This window comes from Sceloporus occidentalis, unplaced genomic scaffold, assembly GCF_023333645.1.
Source record: "Sceloporus occidentalis isolate IW3139 unplaced genomic scaffold, rSceOcc1.0.p SCAF_160, whole genome shotgun sequence".
NCBI lineage: Eukaryota > Metazoa > Chordata > Lepidosauria > Squamata > Phrynosomatidae > Sceloporus > Sceloporus occidentalis.
Window position 1 is genome coordinate 1,642,501 of NW_028317140.1, and position 20,231 is coordinate 1,662,731.

A 20,231-nucleotide genomic window follows, 5' to 3' on the forward strand; every position below is an offset into this window, starting at 1 on the left:
ATGATACTGCTGGGGGTAGCCACAGAAGTCTCTACAAACCCAGGGCCCATAGTCAATAGGGAGGAGGCCGGCAGTCAGGCTTCTCCAGTGGCCCCAGTGATGGAGGCTTCCGTCACAGATAGATAGATAGATAGATAGATAGATAGATAGATAGATAGATAGATGGATGGATAGATAGATGGATATATAGATAGATGGATGGATAGATAGATAGATGGATAGATAGATAGATAAATAGATAGATATAATAGATAGATGGATAGATAGATAGATAGTGGATAGATAGATAGATAGATAGATAGATAGATAGATAGATAGATAGATAGTGGATAGATAGACAGATAGATAGATAGATAGATAGATAGATGGATGGATAGATAGATAGATGGATAGATAGATGGATAGATAGATAGATAGATAAATAGATAGATATAATAGATAGATGGATAGATAGATAGATAGATAGATAGATAGATAGATAGATAATGGATAGATAGATAGATAGATGGATGGATAGATAGATGGATGGATAGATAGATAGATGGATAGATAGATGGATGGATAGATAGATAGATAGATAGATGGATAGATAGATAGATAGATAGATAGATGGATGGATAGATAGATAGATAGATAGATAGATAGATAGATGGATAGATAGATGGATGGATAGATAGATAGATAGATAGATAGATAGATAGATAGATAGATAGATAGATAGATGGATAGATAGATAATGGATAGATAGATAGATAGATAGATAGATAGATGGATGGATAGATAGATAGATGGATAGATAGATAGATAGATAGATAGATAGATAGATAGATAGATAGATAGATGGATAGATAGATAGATAGATAGATAGATGGATGGATAGATAGATAGATAGATGGATAGATGGATAGATAGATAGATAGATAGATAGATGGATAGATAGATAGATATAATAGATAGATGGAGTGTAAGCCGCACGCATTGGCCGCACAGGGTTAAACGTTTGGGGCTGTCTGGCTCTGTGACGTCGGACGGCGGTTCCTGTAATTTAATAGAATGAAAGCTGAGTCACTGTCCATGCGCGGCTCCGGGGGCCGAGGTGCCGGTTACAGATAATGCGTAGCTGCAGCTTCTGTGCGAAGCGCGGCGGCTCGTGGGGTTTATGGTTTTATAGAGAACCCAGAAATAGGTTTATTTCATAATAATGACTCTCAAAAAACAAAGCGCACGTATTGTGTTTTTGGGAATTACAATAAGACAAAGAACCCCCTCCCCCGAAATCCATTCAAAATATTTTAGGCCTGTTGAAAACCTAGAGCCCCCTGCCATTTAAAAACATATAACCTGTTGGCAGATCGGCCCCATCCGGCCCCCGTCTAGTCGCCCGTTTCTCCTGCTGTAAAGACTCAAACCTTAATCAGTCGTCGGTCTCGTCTTAGATTCAGGAGCCGTATGTCTATCCCGCGCATGTTTAATACCCTCACTGTATTACCCTCTACCACCTCTGCTGGGAGGCTGCTCCACTTATCTACCACCCTCTATGTAAAGCAAACGTCCCATGCATCATTTCACCAGTGATTGGGACAGATGTACAGAATCTTCCGTCTTTGTGATGCATTTATCCAAACTCAGGTCAGCTAAAGATAGAAGGTGAAATTCCCAAATAGGCCCTGCGTTATTATTTATTGACTTCTATAGCGCCACCATAGTCTGCAGCGCTGTACAACGGGTAAACTGGACATAACACATAACAGTTTGGTCAGAAAAAGAAAATGAGGCGGGCTCTGCTCAAAGAGCTTACAATCTATACGCACTACATGAGAATTATAAAGTAACATATTTGATAAAATATGTAAAGATATTTGAAAAGGGTTTTTTTTCCTCAAATTTTATCTAACTTACTTAACTTTAGTAATTTTATTTAATCAATAAAATTGTAGAAAAACGTATTGTTTTAATTTTCATTTCTGCGAGACAGAAGCAGAGAATACCAGTTGTGTTTTTATTATTTTATTATTTACCAATATCCAAGGAAAAAAAAGGATTAAATAATAAATTGAAATAAATAAATATTTGCTAATTTCTTAAAATGTAATTCAGATTTATTCTTCTAGATCTAATAATAATAATATTAATAATAATAATAATAATAATAATAATTTTTCCGGTAAGGAAAATGTGCCATCTCTGCTCTCATTGACACATTGCAGGAACAGAGGTTGCCATGGTAACAGCTGTGCAGGGGAAATAACGTAGCAAGCAGGTAGTTAACCTCATAAGTGCTGGAAGATTGCCTTGGGCAATAAATAAAATGTTTTCTTACCCTGTTTCGTGTATTCAAGGTTTCATTTGCAGTCAGATATGGGTGGAATTGCTGTATATCTTGTTGGAATTTGATTGTTTTTATCTATTTTATGATTCTTTTATAACTGGAAAAAAACCTAATAGTAATCTGCATGCCATCTACCCTTTCATTGTGTTTTATATACATTAAAGCTGATGAGAGTTGTAGACACTGAATGCAAAAGAGAAGTCTGAAATATCAATATAATTATAATTAAAGAAGGTGGTAGATAAGTGGAACAGCCTCCCAGCAGAAGTGGTAGAAGGTGATACAGTGACGGGATTAAACATGCATGGGATAGACATATGGCTCCTGAATCTAAGACGAGACCAACGACTGATTAAGGATTGAGTCTTTATAGCAAGAGAAACGGGGACTATACGGGGGCCGAATGGGGCCGATCTGCCTGCATGATTCTAGGTTTCTAAAGTAGACAGAACTTTTATTTTATGACACTCCCCCCGCTAGCCGGTTATGGATTTACTGGTTTTAGAATCAGTCCAGCACAAGTGGTGAATCTAAGGGGTTAATCATGAAATGATACAGAAATAGCCCCGATATGTGAGTAATGGTGGATTGTCCCGGGGCAGATCATCCGATGTACCCCTATGGTGTTCAGAACCGGAGGCGCTGGACAGCTACCCCACGGGAACGTATCTGTAATAGAATGTCTGTGCATTAATAAAAGAGAATGTAACAGAACAGCTACCAATACCTGCCTAGGGGTTAAAGGGGCAGAAATGCCACCAAGCTAAACAAAGAGGGGGCTTTTACATTAACCCCTTTGTGTGGGGCTGCCGACGCGGCCATTGTTTGGGGGACAACAATAGATTGTGTGATTTTTACATGTAATTTAATTCTATTGGTTGTCAAAGAACGTCCTCTTTCACATGGTCAACACGGTAACCCTACTGGTTTGTTTTTTAAATCCTCCCCAGATTATGAAGGGTTAAGCACTCCCAGCCTTCTTATTGAGTGTCTGACGCTGCGTGCTGACGAAAGAAGGAGCCGAGTCTCCCCATCCAACCAACCCCCCCAGCCCTCCCCATCCTCATCACCCAGCCCTCCCCATCCTCATCACCCAGCCCTCCCCATCCTCATCACCCAGCCCTCCGCATCATCATCATCATCATCCGTGGATGCAGAGACCAAGGTGGGTGGGACGGCTTCCTACAGAGATGCTTCTCGGCTGCCTCCTTATTGAGGCTTGGCGTTGACACGATTTCAAAGTAAATATCAGACGGAGGAGGGTTGGTGGATGAGGATGTCCGTCACGATCGCACCCCTGCCCTTTATCTGCAGAATGGCGTAAGCAGGGACTATTCGGAAACCTCTCTGCCCCGGAGAGACGACGCATTCTGGAATTCCTCGTAGAAGGTACGGAGAACTCCTTCTATGCCCCTTTTTTGTTGTTGTTTACAGCTCAAGGAGATTCTGTTGTGCAGTTGCCGGTGGACGTTAACGTAAGAGAAGGTGGGGAGTGGAAGGACACCCCGAGCAAGTAGATCTGCAAAATGACTTAGAAGAAAAGAAAAAAAAGCAGGTCTCTGGGAGGTGTCTCTTATCTGACGAAGGTTCTTACCGGCGAAGGATAGGAGAGACCCAATTTTTGGACTGAAAAGAGAACAGAAGCCAGAGTGGTAGTTGATGCCCTCCCGTGTCTGGGGCGAACACAAGGGTTGATTTCAGTTTTGCATCTTGGAAGCTGGAAGGCCGAGTGGTTTGAGGGCTCCTGAAACTCCCACCGGTTGATCTGTCACATTGGAGATCATGGCGTGGCCTTGCATCACCAGAGCTTGCTGCATAGCTCGCTTTTGGAACCAGTTGGATAAGGGTGATATTGCCGTACCCCTGGTCTTTACCAAGTACTCTGAGGTCACTGATGGAGTTCAGCACCATACGTACCTTCTACAACCCCAAAATTGTCCAAGTTCCATAGAGGTACAGCCACCTTCGGGAGATGTGGATCATGGAGGACATACTGGCCCCTCCAAAGACTTGTCCCATCAAGTTTCTAGCAAGCAGCAGTGTGGCTCCACCATGCGCCAGGATTACAAGCCTTGGAACATCAAACCGGAGCCCAGCTGCAAACCCAAAGACGAGTACCACCCTTCAGAGACCCCCTTCGAACAGGAGACCCAGTACAAGAAGGATTTCAAAGCTTGGCCCATCCCTCGTCGTGGAGACCACCCTTGGATCCACAAGCCCTCTCCAGGCCTCACTGCCCCAACAGCCTCCAGCGAGGCCAAGAGGAAGAAGGAACCATTAAGCGTACCAGAAAAGCGAATTTCCGAGACAGTAAAAGCGGAAGCTCCTGAACAAGGGGCGGCTAAAGTCAGGGCAAATGTCACATTTCGTAAAGAAGCTGAGGTGGAGCCAAGAGCGAAAGAGACTCCGGAGAAAAAAGTCAGAGAGAGGTCTCCAGCTGGAAAACCTTCCGACGGCATCATGAGAGCCAGGGATGCCTCGGATATCTTTAACAGACAGATCAAAGAAGAGGGCACAGGGGGATCATCATACAGGTCAGAAACTAACTTATTCCGGTAAACATCACTTTTTTTCCTGTATTGTAAAGAATTTGCCTGCATTTAGATTGATACAAATTTAAACAGTTAAAAAAAAATAAAAAAAAAAAAAATTACTTTTCTTCCAAACAAACTTTGGAGTTTTAAAACGAATTCCGATTGGCTGTTACATAATGTCCACCACGATGTGTTTTTAAGATGATAAAAAAAAAACGAACCCGCTCTTCCTCGTTTTGCTTCTCTTCTAAAGCAAATTTTATATAAAAAAAAATATACGGAAAATAATATTTTAATAAATAATTTGTTTATTTTAGGGATTAAAACAAAATTGAACAGCAAACAATTAATAATTGCTGCGTATTTATTAAAAAGCAGACAAAAGAGAGCATTTGGCGCTATTGGGTTTCTGTTTCTCTTGGTCTTCTAATTCTGGCCTGAAAACTCTCATTCAGATTAAATGTTTATACTTCGTTTCCATGGATACTTCTGTATCGGAATATTATATATGTGAATGTATATCCGCCCAGAGCTCGTTACCCTGAATATTCTGCGTGTATTATTATTATTGTTAGATGCAGATCATGAAACCCGGCATAAAAACCATCCATAAACACCAGGCCTATTACTGGAGGTGTGCAAATGCATCTACTACTCCTTTTATTGAAACTTTTGCATTCTTTAAACTGCCTGTGATGTTGGTACAGGGTTAACAGTGGTGAACGTGTATTCTCCTAGATGTATCAGTCAGGGGTCCAAATGTCTTAGATTCAGGAGCCGTATGTCTATCCCATGCATGTTTAATCCCCTCACTGTATTACCCTCTACCACTTCTGCTGGGAGGCTGCTCCACTTATCTACCACCCTCTCATTAAACTAAAACTCCTTTATATAATCGCGTGAAACCAATTCATGTTGTGTGTAGCTATGTTATGAGGCTCGTGCGCTGTCCGCAGTGTATGGTGCTGAAAGATATACATTATCAGGACTGGCAAACCATACAGATAATTGAGACCCCTCCCAACCCAAAGGGCGGGAATTAGAGCATGAAGGGTAGGCATCTATTTCAGGGATCGGCCCCCTTTTGCCCCCCCGTCTAGTCGCCCGTTTCTCCTGCTGTAAAGACGCGAACCTTAATCAGTCGTTGGTCTCGTCTTAGATTCAGGAGCCGTATGTCTATCCCATGCATGTTTAACACCCTCACTGTATTACCCTCTACCACTTCTGCTGGGAGGCTGCTCCACTTATCTACCGCCCTTTCCATAAAAAAAACCTATATTTCCTTAAAATAATTGTGTAGTAACAAGCTATTGAAAAATAAAGAAAATAATGCTCATTATTAATTAATCATTAAAATAATAATTTGACCATGACCACTCGGAGTCGGAAATATCCCTCCGCTGCATTGGTTTTTGGATGCGGGGGGGGGGGGGGTTAAATGGACTGCAGCCACCTCCCGCCCCTCGTAGAGGTTTTTTTTTTATTTCAGTTTTAGGTACTGCATAGTAGTGATCTCTCGCAAGCGTTTCACTCTCCTCCTCTAGGACCCTCCTCTTTTCCTCCTTGGCATCTCGGGGATGCAGAGCGCAGGTGGGTGGGGTATTTCTATCTGGAGATGCTTCCCGTTCCTCCTTGTCGGCTCGATTTTAGAATTTAGAATTTTTTATTTATTTTTGTTGAAATCTATATAGAAGATAAGGAGGATGGATGGAGGGATATGTGAGCGGAACGTCTGATTTTATCTCAACAAAGCACTCGTCTTAGGACCAAGAAGACCTGGTGGAAAAAAAAGGAGAGGAGAACGTCCAGCGTCTTGCGGGAAGCTGTTGGCCACCTCGTTTTTCTTTAACCTCCTTGCGAAGGCGTGAAAGAAAAAAGAAACAAATTGGGAAATAAAGAGATCGCCGCGGTTATTGAGTCTGGGTCGGAAGGAAAACGAAATAGAACCCAGGCGTCTTGTTCATCAGAGCTAAGTGAAGCCCTCGAGGAGGAAGAAGAAGATGGCGTGGCCTTGTGTCACCAGAGCATGTTGCATCGCCCGCTTTGGCAACCAGCAAGACAAGAGTGACATCGCAGTCCCTTTAATATTTACTAAATATTCGGCGGTGACAGATGGAGCGAAGAATTCACCACGCCCTGGGTCTGCTGCCATAGAAACGCAGCCATCGTTGGGGGATCCTTACTACGGAGGCCGACCTCGGTTAACCAGAGAAGGGTCGGTCATGCAACAGGACTACAAGGCGTGGAAGTCGAAGCCGGAACCCAGCTGCAAGCCGAAAATCGAGTATCAGCCCTCCGAGGCGCCGCTGGAGAGGGAGACGCAGTATAAGAAAGATTATAGGTCGTGGCCCATTCCTCGCCAAGGCGACCATCCGTGGATTCCGAAGCCCATCCCAGGGCCCGTGGTCCAAACGCACGCCAATGAGGACAAAAAGAGGAAGGATCTTATGGGAGCCGTTCTTCCTCCGGCCGAGAAAAAGACCACGGAGTCGGCGCGTGCGGAGAGCGCCGAGCAAAGAGCGGGGAAGGCACCGGTGGCGTTCAGCGTGGCCCCTGAGATCCTGATTTCGGTGGTGGAGGAGAACAAGGAGCCCCAGAAAGCAGCCAAGCAGACTCTAAGCTCTCTCCAAAACCAGGTCAACGGGGAAAGCAGAGCCGCGTCCTCATACAGGTCAGACTGCGCATGTAGGACAGAGAAAGATTTAAGGGGTCTTCACGGTAATAAGAGGGTTAGGGATCTTTCCAGCCAGGGCCAATCGTAGGGTTTTTGGCCCCCCAGGCAAACCGTGATCTAGGGCCCCCCTAGCTATTGGCCCATGAGCGTGAACTGCAAACTCGCTGTCCATCTCGGCTCAGTGCTCTGTTACCCTGAATAGGGTGCTAGCAGCAAGCAGCTGGAACTACTCTTGGTTCCTGCCTTAATCAGGACTGTCGGCAGCTATGGGCAGTCCCTTAAACCTTTCTTTTTTTTATTTGGGGCCTCCACTTCTTCACCCCTCTTTAAAGCCCCACCACTCCTTCCTAACCTCTTCCTCCACCACCTTTTTTTTCTAACTCTTTGGCCGTCTCCTTTTATTAACCCTCCTCATGCTGGTTACTAAACTTCTACTCTTCCATTGGTTAACCCCCAGACTCCACCCCTTAAAAAAATGTTAAAGACCACTTGTGTGTTCTTGCCTTAAAGTACGCTGGGCGGGGGCTCTCTCATCCCTAGTGGTCTCGCGGAGGGCGGTTCGTGGCTACACAGGCACAATCTATATCATAGATGCGACATCATATCTTGACATCATATGTTGAGGCTGCTCGAGGTGCGAGGGAGTGGCAGCGCAGGCACAGACCACCCTGTTCTGAGTTTGTACAGAGAGATGCCTGACACTTAGCAGAATAGAACCAAAAAAAGCTGTATATTCACCCAAATTACATTTGGGTATCCCATGCATGTTAAAATTCCCTCACCCTATCAGACACTACCACTTCTGCTGGGAGGCTGTTCCACTTATCTACCCCCCCCACCATTAAAATAAAACTTCCTTGCCTTCCATCCCAGCCTCACTTTAAACAAGAACTGGCACCAGAAATGTTTTCCGCATTCTAATGGATTATTCACTATAGGAAAATAAACATTTTCTCCAATAGGTTAGTTTTGTTGCCATGGAAATCACCAAATTACCTTATAATCACCTTAAAATATACAGCCTTTTTTACTATTTAATTGTTACAAATAAGTGACTATGTAACTTTTTTGTAATTCTTTTTTCTAATTTTATATATTAATGTATAAAAAGTATCTTTTGTTGCGGTTGTTTCGCATTCTATGGGTGGAAATGATGTGAAAGAGTGTGATTTTGGTTCGGTAATTCGATGATTTGGGAATTACTGGGACGGCTGGAAATGGTTGAATTCCCCTGTTCTGCGGTATTTTCTGCCCCGACCCGTCTGTCGTAATCTGCGATTCACGCGACGAGGAGCTGAATCTGCCGGCAGATCAGCGGGGAGGAGCTTTCCGGAACAAAGACGGCACAAAAGCCCGGCAGCGATGAGGGGGGGGGGCGCGATCAGAGACATAGGGGGGGCATTTGGCTCACGCTGCTTGATCGTATGGGTATCTTACAGAATTGCCCCTGGCTGGCAGCTGCAGCGTGCGAGTGTCACATGTAATGCTTTGGAGATGAGAAGGTGTCTAGAGATACGGTGACAAAAAAACCAGAGACGGAAAAGGTGATGCTCTGGCGAGGGGCATATTGGGGGCAGTTCGGGAGACCCCCATCTCCTGAATGACATTTATATTCTGGAGAGAGGTCAGAGGAGGGCGGCTGAAATGGGAAATGTTTTACGGGATAAAAATGATCAGGAAAGACTAAGAGATCCCAATATGTCCGACTTGGAGGAGAAAGACGGGGGATGGGAGAGACGTTTAAACGCATAAAGAGATTTAATAAAAGGACGGGAGGGAATTTATTCCAAAAGAGGAGAAAAATTACCAGAATCCAACACTAGAGGATCAGAGGCTGAGATGGAACGGAAGGACGTTTTACTTTACTGAGAGCGTGGTAGATAAGTGGAACAGCCTCCCAGCGGAAGTGGTAGAGGGTAATACAGTGAGGGGATTAAACATGCATGGGACAGACATACGGCTCCTGAATCTAAGACGAGACCAACGACTGATTAAGGTTTGAGACTTTACCTAAATGGGGAATAAGATGGGCCGAATGGGGCCGATCTGTGGGGCGTGCATCGTATTTTTAAAACTGTATGGGCAGAAAATGCTGCATCTGCTGCAGAACCAGGAATGAGGTTTCTAAAAGTATTAAATTCAGCAGAACGCCAGCTTCCTGTAAATGAGAGATTAAGCTCTGCAGCCGAGACCCTGGCGCTGTCCTGGGACAGGTGTGATGGCTGTGTTGTAGAAACACATAGAAGTGATGACAGTCCTTTACATTTATCCAGGAAATGTGTTTTTCTGTTTTTGTGAGAAAAGGCCGGATTTGGAATTTTTTTTTTTTGGAAGACGCACTCAGTCACTTACCCCTCGGGGGCAACGGGGTGTTCTGGCCTGGGAGCCAATCTCCCTATTGAGCCATCAGGGTCCCTGCTCAACGGGATGATTAAAATGGAGACGACTGAGCCCGGCGCCGTGCTTTGTTAAAACGTTGAGCTCCAGGATATGATGTCATATCCCTACCCCCAACAGTACACACGGGGCAAATGGGGTGGCAGCTTGTGGCACTGCCCTGGGTTTACTTTATACAGTCACTTTTGGGGTTCCAAATCCTTATGCCCCTCTTTCTTCCCATGATGCCCCTCTCCCGATGCCCCTAATTTCTTAAATACATGGACAGAGGTAGTGCATTCTGGGACGTTCGTGATTTTTTTCACGTGACATCAAAACATAAATTTAAAAGAGACCTAGGTTACTGCCTATGGCCACTAACAAGGTGGGGGCCCTGAGGTTGGGTTTAGGGTTGGGGTTAGGCACAGATTTGGGTTTAGATGGGTACCATGCGTATGGCCCACTGGACTGACATATTTTGAATGAAGGAGTCACGCTGCGGACACATATGGCCTCCAGTTCTTCTTGGCGCTCTTATTCCGTGGAAGGTCTCCTCTCAGTCATCCGTTTAATATTCCGGAGCCTGCGCGATACTCTTCTCAGTCTGCAGGAATGGAGGATATTGGCTCTCAGAATCTTCATTAAATTGATGTGACTTCGTACTTTGTGCCCCTGGGTGCTGGTGTATTCTGGACTAGGCAGACTAGGTCTAGGGTGGCAGCTCCCTCTTGGGTAATCTGGGTCTCTTTAGCGCCACTGCTCAATGGGTCAGTCAGCTGATCTCCCCAACCGTCCTATTAAGAGGGGGCAGCTGGTGGAGCTTCTCTGGATCAGGCCTGGGTTAGCATTGAAGGTAATCACCCTTAGGCAGGGCTGGACTGGCGATGACGAAGCGGCACTGGCACTTTAAGGCCAATGGCCGGCTGATGATGTAGGTGCGGCCGCAGGCTGGATACGTCTGGCCGCGCGCTACGTTTTTATGATTGAGTGGCAGATCTGGAGAGTGTGTGGCTGGCGGCCCACCGGGCACATGGGAACCTCACAGGAGACATATCTGAAAGAAAAGATGGTGGAAACCTCCGCAGACGAGTTTCCAGAGCCATTTGTATCCATAGACAACAGGAACCTGGTGGAAGCCGCTAGGCCTCTGCAGGAGGGGTCGCCGTGGAGAGCAGATTCTGATTTTTCCTCCTTTTGCCCGCGTGTAGAGAGTGACACACATGAGATGTTTCTTGAAAGGCGCAGATCTCCTTAGAAACATCCGCTCCCGTTGGTATTGCTCCTGGGAGCCATTTGCCCCTAGGGCATCCGCCATCTGTCAAATGTAATTGCGGGCTAGAGTGACAGATGGCGGACGCCTTCTAAGCGGCCCTCGTCTCCGCTCCAGCTGGGGCCCGAACATGCTCCTTCCGTTCTTTAAACCTTGTGCCTTAAACACAGTAGGGGGGTGTCGGGCAGACGTTTGCGAAATGGAAGGGGCGACTGTAGCGGGAGAAGGTAAAATGGTGACGCGATATCTAGAGGTTATAAAATACAACATATTAACGCCAGGAGGCTTTTCCACTTATCTACTACCCTCTCAGTAAAGTAAAACATCTAAGCCTGTGACCCTGTCGGTTTCAGGTTACGGCCTCTTGTTGTAAGTCCCAGGGGTGCCTCCCTGTCGCCGGTGAACAGTCTGTCGGGGTGCGCGACTCGCAGCTGCTCCGCTGCATTAGCCCGAGCCCAGGGGACGGCCATTACCGGCACACGTCTGTGCCATCTCCACACATTCACCTGCCGCTAATGTCCACGTCTCCATACATCTCTATAATGCGCTCTATAGTCTGACACGGGAGTCTCTCACACAATAGAAAATCCATTCATTATTCCCTGCAGGGTTGAGAGGCATTGCGCATGTTTTGGGGTGGGAAATCACGGGGGTTAATACAGCGCTAGAATTCAAACGGGGAATTCTCACCATTTCTTATTACTACAATCAGAAAAAGCATTTAACAAAAATCTTGCGCTGTTTTCTTTTTTACCCCAGTTGTAGTTTTTGCCCCATAATATAAAGTTTTCAGGCGGCTGCATATCAGCCATTTGTATGATTCTCGCTCTGTTATCTGACCCCCGATCTACTAAACCCCCCGACTCCTTATCATACTGCCTGTGGGGAACAATAGAATGGCTAGGTCTTAATCACCCAGCCGGACTCTCTGACTAATGAAAGTCTGTGGGGGAACGGACTTCATTAGCATCGCCATAAAGCGTCAGCTCAGTGTGGTGTTTGAGCCGGGAAAGTCACCCAAAATATCACATGACTGACAGCAAGGGCGGCTCCAGATCTGCAGATAAAGGGGGTTTATTGGCCGAAAACAAGCATTTGCCAGGGGTTAGTTACATGGATATGCGTATAAGCGGACCGACGCCACTTGGTAGCACCGCGTCTTAAAGGCATACAGCGCCATTTATTGTACCGGGACGCCACGGAGAGGGGGGCGACTGGGGGCGCTTCTCTAGGTCCCAAGATAAGATAAATACATCACTGAGACTATCCAGATAAAATAAAAGCTTATTGGACGTAGTGACCAACTTATTGGTTTTGGGACAGTTGGCCCCAAATACGGTGTTTCGGATTAGAGAAACGCTCCCGACGTTTTGGGTACATTTGGCATTTTTTTTTACTTCTAGCAAAATGCATTTTATTCTCCAGACTATAGAGCGTCCCTAAAAAAATGAAATGCTAATAAAATAATCTTCCGAATGTGTCATTCATATATATGTATGAGTAAAAAAGACAGAAATAACCCAGAAATAACCCATAATCGCTGGTACTATTGATGACTAAACCGGGTAATAGCATTCACCGGATAATCTTCTAATTCATTTAAAGCTGGTCTTAAGAATCCGTGTTAACGAGGATAAATGTCAACGAAGAAATCTATAAGTTACTATTATTAACATCCTGAGGATGCATTCTATGGATTCCCTGTTGGTTCCACAAAATATCAAATTATTCATTAAAAACCCTTTGGGATCGGGTAGAGCAAAACACTTTTGTTAGACTTTCCTTTAAATGAACGTCTACGAGCCCAAAATTCCATTCGCTGCGGGACGTAAACAAGGTGTTAAAAACATTGGAAATAAGTTTTTTCTTTTTTTTAGAACTCCATACCCTTAAGAAACTAAACAAACTATTTGGCTTTTAGAAGTTCTTTGAATAAATTAACCACAGATTGTTGGCCCGTTAATCTATGTTAATTGTTAATTAATTCATTTGTCGTTTGTAGTAGCGTGTGAGGAAAGTGCTGTCATAGCGGCACCGCTGTGATGTCATAAGCCGAGGATATCTCACTCACTGCCATATTTTATGGGCCGATATACTTCATACATTACATTGAGGGGAGGACATGATAAGTTAAACCAGTTTTGGAGTAGCTATTGTTTGGAAAGTTCTGCAACCTTAAGGAACTCAAACATTCTAGAGTGTTATGGAGACTGCTCTGTTCTAGAGCCCTGCGCGGGACTGTTTTCTTTATCCCGTTCCCGGCCGCTCCCGCTGAATTTCTGACCATTACCACCTGCTCCCCCAACGTGTGTGTTCCAGTCCCGCCCGCTCCAGCAACATATGTGTCCAATTCCGCCCCCTCCTGCAAACATCATTCACAAACATTCATTCACTCATTCATAGATACTAATCATTCACAGATACTCATTCATTCCCTCAGTAACGCATACTTGTTCATACAAACTCCCCCATCCCCTTACCGCGCACTCCCACAAGGCTGCCTTTGTGTTGCTCGCACACAGCGTCTCTTCTCTTGTCCTGCCGGAACGGAGTCATGTGACGGGTGCATTTTCGTTGTTCAGCCCGAAAACCAAACATACGAAGACGAACATAGGAATCGTCATGTTCATCTTCGTCTCTGTTTACTTATCTCCCTGGTCCCTTCCCCATCTAGCCGACCTTATCTACACAGCATCGCAGGGGTTAACGGGAGCGGAAAACCCCTCTTCGTGTTTGTCTTCTGCAATAAAGTCGCTCGTACGGACCTCTAACTCTTGGAGCGGGGGGACCATGGTCTCGCCAGGCCAAGTTCCGCCGTCAGGAGTTAAAGGGCCGTGCGGACAACTCTATCGGTCGCCTGCAGGGGCCTCCTCTGGCATCAACCAATTGGCGCCCAAGTCTAGCAGGTACATTGTCTGACCGCCTGCTCCTGCCCCCAACACCCGAAAATCCGCCCGCACCCGCAGGTTATTTGACGGGTCCCGCAGGACCCGCACCCTGATGCAGTCCTCTACTCTGAAGGGCACTGCTCCTGTTCTCTGGAAAGCTGTAGAAGCAGGGATAGACTGAGAGTGTATGTTTGTGTAATTGTCATGGGGTTAGAGTGAGTGTTTGTATATGTATGGTGTGATAGAGTGAGCGTGTTTATTTACATGCTTATTGCATGTGTTAGTGCATGGTGTTAGCATGCGTGGAGGGTCTGCGGCGGCAGAGACTTTACACTTTACACTCCTCCTTGTTTCCGTAGGAATGAGTTCAAAGCGTGGACCGATGCCAAGCCCTCGAAGAGTATAAGAACCAGGTCCCTTTACAAACCCCCGGAGGAAAAAGTTTCCCATGAAACCAGCTACAATTCCCAATTCAAGGGCGAAGCCAACCAGCCCGGGGACAACAAGCTGAGCGACCGCAGAAGGATACGCAGCCTCTACAGCGAGCCCCACAAGGAGACCGTGAAGGTGCGTGACGCACGGTTACCTCTGACATATATACATTTACACATATATATATATAAATAATTAGCCGCGGCCAAGCAGAAGGGGAAGTAACACATAATTATCTTATTCATTTGCTGCTATTCCAGAATAAATTAAATAATAAAAAAAAAAGAACTTCATAATGTCTAAAAATATGTACTTTAATATAGTGTTTGTTTTTGTGAATTAGTAAAATTAATACAGGACAAGTACAGTGCAATTTTGTGCCATTAAGTAAAATGTGTTGATTTTATGTGATAAATGTGCGGTGTATCTATGGTAGGCGCCGCTCCTGTGCGCTGTCTTCCTTACTGCTGGAGTATGATGTCATATCCCCGTCTTTTAAGGACATGCGATGCGGGGCGGAAGAACTGTGTGCTGACTTAGCACTGTCCCCCGTAGTGTTAGTGGGTCGTTTGGGGAGATCGGTGATCTCGCTTTTCACCGGCCCTTTGAACAGCGGTGCTACAGGGCGCTGGACTGCCCATGGGGGTGATTCTAGTCATTTGGGAGGAAAAAGGATAAAGGCATAGCTATGAGAATGGGGTTTTATTAAAAAGGAACTTACTGTAGCAGAGCTGGATCGAGGTTAGGTGGGTCCCTCTCATCATAGATTCAGGAGCCATATTTCTATCCATTTCACTCACTTTCCTAACCTTTAGCACTTTTGCTGGGAGGCTGTTCCACTCATCTACCACCCTCTCGGTAATACCCAATAGCTGGGCCTTGCTCCTCAAATCCCATGAAGGAATCCCAAAACGGCAGAAATAATTTGACCAAACAATTGTGATACTAAAAAAAAGTATAAGTATAATGGAATGAAGGGACCTTTAATATTTCGCTACTAGAGAATCTGTCCCTATCTCCAATACCCGAGCAAATTTCAGTCACCTCTATGCCGTACGTCATCAACCCATCACAGCACGTAGGATCCAAGATTTGGAAGCTGTAGCCCATAACGGACTAGTAACATAGTAACACAGCGTCAGGGACGGGGTCCATACAGACGACTGTAATGACCCAGAGCGCCCAATGATGGAGTTCAGGAGTTATTGCGCAGTAGCGGAGTCGGACAGGGCCTGGCGCAGGGTGACTGCGCTCTCCAGGGTGTTGAGCACCTAGGGTTGTGCGGCCACATACCAGCACCCTGACATTTCAGCGGATGTTGTCCAGAACAAAACAAAGTGATATCCTGCAGGCACCCTGGAGCAGGCATGAGACAAATTGATCTACAGACGAATGCGCAGGATGCTGCAGGCTGGGAGTACGGAAGCTAAGCAGAGTAACAGCGGAGACATAGCGAGCAAGGGGGACACAGCAAGAAACAGGGAGACCGAGCAAGAAACATAACCAGACAGGACATACCTGGTACAGAACACTACTAAGGACAGGGAACAAGGCAAGGAACACACAGGACTGAGTGAGGAGCCAAGATCCCCAGACACTTCTTCTTTAAGCAAGGATAGGACATCTTAACTGGGGCATGGGGAGAGAGATCCTCAGATGATTCAGGGAAAAGAGGGCAAAGGTTCATAAAAGACTGACGCACATAATCACAGGACTAGCCTAGGACTATGTGATCACAATTGGAGATTCCGTCACATCTTATGGCCATAGTATGCTTAGCCAACCACTTCGCCAAAGCACTCCAATATTCGTTGGGTCCTAACACTAAACCCTGCCTACCAGGGGCGTAACTAGACGCCTCAGGGCCCGGGTGCGAGAATCTGTTATCTATGGCTATCATACCCAGGCAACCGGTAAATGCTGGTACCTAGGCATGATGGGACTGTGCTCGCTGTGATTGCTGTTAGCAATCACACTCTTCTCATGCCAAGTCAGCCAGTACATGCTGGTACAGGGTGGCTGTAAGTGATGTGCAGACCCCATACTGCTGGCAGCATCACTACACAAGGGGGGCAGCTAGCTAGGTTTCAGCATGTACTGGCTGACTTGGCATGATAGGAGTGTGATTGCTAACAGTAGTCATAGTCCCATCATGCCTAGGTTCCAGCACTTACACATCCATCCAGTAAATGCTGGAACCTAGGCATGATGGGACTGTGATTGCTGTTAGCAATCACACTCCTATCATGCCAAGTCAGCCAATACACGCTGGTACAGGGTGGCTGTAAGTGATGTGCAGACCCCATACTGCTGACAGCATCAATGCACAAGGGGGGCAGCTAGCCAGGTTTCAGCATGTACTGGCTGACTTGGCATGATAGGAGTGTGATTGCTAACAGCAATCACAGTCCCATCATGCCTAGGTTCCAGCACTTACACATCCATCCAGTAAATGCTGGAACCTAGGCATTATGGGACTGTGATTGCTGTTAGCAATCACACTCCTATCATGCCAAGTCAGCTTCCTCTGTGCAGTCCAGAAGACCCTCCCACAAGTAAGTAGCAGGGCTTGAGGTGCGGCTCGCGTAAGATCGGTGGCCCTGGCTGCCGATCTTACGCGGGCCGCACCTCGAGGTCTCGTGGGCCGCATTTGGCCCGCGGGCCGCATGTTGGACGCCCCTGCCTTATTTAAAAAAAAAAAAAAACTGAAAAAAGATTTCGGGCGGCCCCTTGGCTTGGGCCTCCCTGCCGCCGGGGCCCGGTCGCAGTCGCGACCCCTGCACGCCGGTAGTTCCGCCACTGCTGCCTACTGAATTAATAATAAGCTGAAACTTAACATTAAATCTAAACACAGAACATTGAAGGACATACCTATAGACTGCAGACTGGGACAAACATAACAAACGCCTGCCTTATAAAGGAATCTGAAGCTGAAGCTAAGAGCAGGACTTGAAACAAAATATCAGAAGAAAACGGCAGAGCACAAGGAAATCCAGGAATGGATTACAGCAAAGGGGGAACTCTAGCGAGACAGGGGAACTCTAGCGAGACAGGGGAACTCTAGCGAGACAGGGGAACTCTAGCGAGACAGGGGAAACTTGAGATAAGCAGCTCCTTCCTTCAAACTAGTTCTTATTAGATGTAACAATTGTCATGTGAAGGTAACTGGAAGTGGTCCTACGTACCCTTACCTACAGTTACAGTGTTACAGTTACCTTTCCCTTTTCTGGAACCCATCGTAAAGTTCTAAAGGTCTATCTGCCCCAAGTAATGCAGCCTGGGGTCTCCCATCTCCCCCCTGGACTTTGCGCTATCTCCAGACCTAGTCCACTGGGGCCAGAATCTGCATGATTATTCCTCCCCATTACGTTATCTCTACTGTTAGTTCGCTGATTCTTGTCGATTGCTTCAAATACCCTTTGTGATATTTTGTGACATTGTGTTTCTTAACCTAGCGTGATGCAATGTTTTTTAGTATTATGACAAGGTTTGACAGCCTTATAAAGTGCTAACAGAATTCATGTAGGCGGCCATCTTGCCTGTGTTAGCTCCACCCCTCCTTTACGTGTGAGCACAATGTGATGATATTCCCTTCTCTCAGTTGATTGTATAATTGGAATTATGTTTGTGATCCATTCCAGTGGACCTAGAACCGTAGAGTAAGATGTGGGAACACATAAGCTTTCAAGACCTCAGAGGTCCTTTCTTCAGATTGCATCTCGCCCTGAGGGCAGCTCAGTTTTAAATATGAAGGGTAGTCCATTGATTTGATAGGAATTGTAATGCAGTTCATCATGTTTCCCTATTTCCATTATTCGAAAACTAAATTCTCCTACCTCTTCGTGTGTGTGTGTGTGTGTTCTTTTCTCGTTTGTGGTTTGTTTGTATTATATGTACAGGTTGAGAAGCCTAGTGTTCAGACTTCCAGACCAAAAAAGACACCCATCAGCCATAAACCTGTGAAAAAGGCCAAAGAAAAGCAGACTGTACCTGGCCGGGTTTCCAAGAAGAAGACCGCAGAGGCTTCCCCCACCACCAAGCCTGAGGACAAGGAGAAGAGTAACGAGATTAACAATAAACTAGCGGAGGCAAAAGAGTAAATTCAGCGCACTTATTACTGTTACTTTTATCATAAAGGCCACAAAGTACATTAGCGACTTTTCAATCTGCTTATGCTTTGATTGTATTCTCGAGTTAAAAAACGTAAGTTTTGGGGGTTTTTTTTGCATTTTTCTCGGTATTAGACACCATCACTTAGGCATCGGCACTTTTATTTTCAAATATATATATAAAAAACCCACATATGCAAGGTATTTTCATGCTGCAGATCTCATTTGTGTCTGGTACGAAAACACATGATAGATCCGGAGAAACGTTCTAGGTGCTACAAATCAGAATGTATCACGTTCTATGCCAAACCTGCCTCCTGTGACGTGTACGATAACCAGTTTGGTGTGTAACGTTCTAAGACGTCACCTAAGGATCCCGGTCGGCGTAGCTGCGATAGGATCTAGACCTTGGAATCGCTTTCTAGCCTTCTTATAGGCAGCTTTATGATACAGTATCAATTCACACATGTTCCGTGGTTCCCCTAACCCTCCAAGCCACACACACACACAAATATCACAGTGACAGTTGTGTTGTAATAACTTTCTTAGGGTTCGTGTCTGTGATACTGTATGTAACGTGATAAGAAGAAAACTTAACCACAACACACTCTAACTCCACCAAATCGCCATTTTCTAGATCTTTTTTTTTTTTTAACCCCTTAATGACAAGGCCCATACATCTACGGCCTCAAAATGCATTGTTTTCAATGGGTTTATGGACCGCCCGTTGTCCTTAAGGGGTTAAATATACACTTTTTAAGCAGATAGGGCCGGTCAGCATGGAAATTACAGGGGCTGCTTAAAGATGAATTTAATTAAAGAACCCCAAATTAACACTTAACATCCACCCTTTTATTGACTGGCAAAGAGAGAACATTTTCAGATAAATAAATCAACTCCAGATTTCCACTGATTTACCTCTTTTTGTCTGCCTATTATGAAAACGATAAGATAAATGTTCAATTTTCTAATGTATCAATCAAATGAGACTCTGCTACATTTTATCGCCTCGAAATTCCCCGTGTTAGTCAAAGACGCTTTTTATTTTATTTTTTTCTAATTTTTGGGGGATTTAAAATAAATCCTGAATTTCAAAATATCCAAAATTTAGACTGTTGCATTTAAAAAAATAATAATAATAAAAAAACATTTTATTTAAGGGCCGATTTGAATTAGTGTTGTTTTTTTTGTTTTTTTTTAAATATAAAGTTAGCCAATTCAGGTTCTAGATCACTCAGATCCCCCGCCCGATATGTGTATCGAAAAAAATCTAGAAAACATATTATTTAATATAGTATTAGTTAAATAAAAAATATTAAAATTACTATATCTGTTAGAGGCTTAATGAAAAATTATTTAAAATTTTCATCCTAGTGTCATTTTTATATAGTTTTTTTTTCTATGTATTCTAATATTGGGGAAAGATAATGCAATATATAAGGTATATATATATAAAAGGAAGCAGTTGTGTATAGCCTTTGTTTTTGTGTGTTTTTTTTTGGCCTGAATTAAGTTTTTTTTGTCATTAAGTCTCCCTACCTTTCCAGATATTACCATGATGACAGTTTAATGGAATCATCCATAAACAAGGATAAAAATATCAGTTTCCGTAAACACAC

The 20,231-nt window shown here is 44.8% G+C and overlaps 1 protein-coding gene and 1 pseudogene across 1 annotated transcript; both read left to right on the forward strand.

Moving 5' to 3' along the window:
- The first annotated feature begins 4,111 nt into the window (after positions 1 to 4,111).
- LOC149279851 (microtubule-associated protein 6 homolog pseudogene) lies at positions 4,112 to 4,888 on the forward strand (annotated as a pseudogene).
- Positions 4,889 to 6,863: 1,975 nt separating this feature from the next.
- On the forward strand, positions 6,864 to 18,603 carry LOC149279852 (microtubule-associated protein 6 homolog). Its single transcript, XM_089500853.1, has 3 exons — positions 6,864 to 7,534; positions 14,431 to 14,638; positions 18,403 to 18,603. The coding sequence occupies exons 1-3, from the start codon at positions 6,864 to 6,866 to the stop codon at positions 18,601 to 18,603; spliced, it is 1,080 nt and encodes a 359-aa protein (XP_089356979.1).
- The last annotated feature ends 1,628 nt before the right edge of the window (positions 18,604 to 20,231 follow it).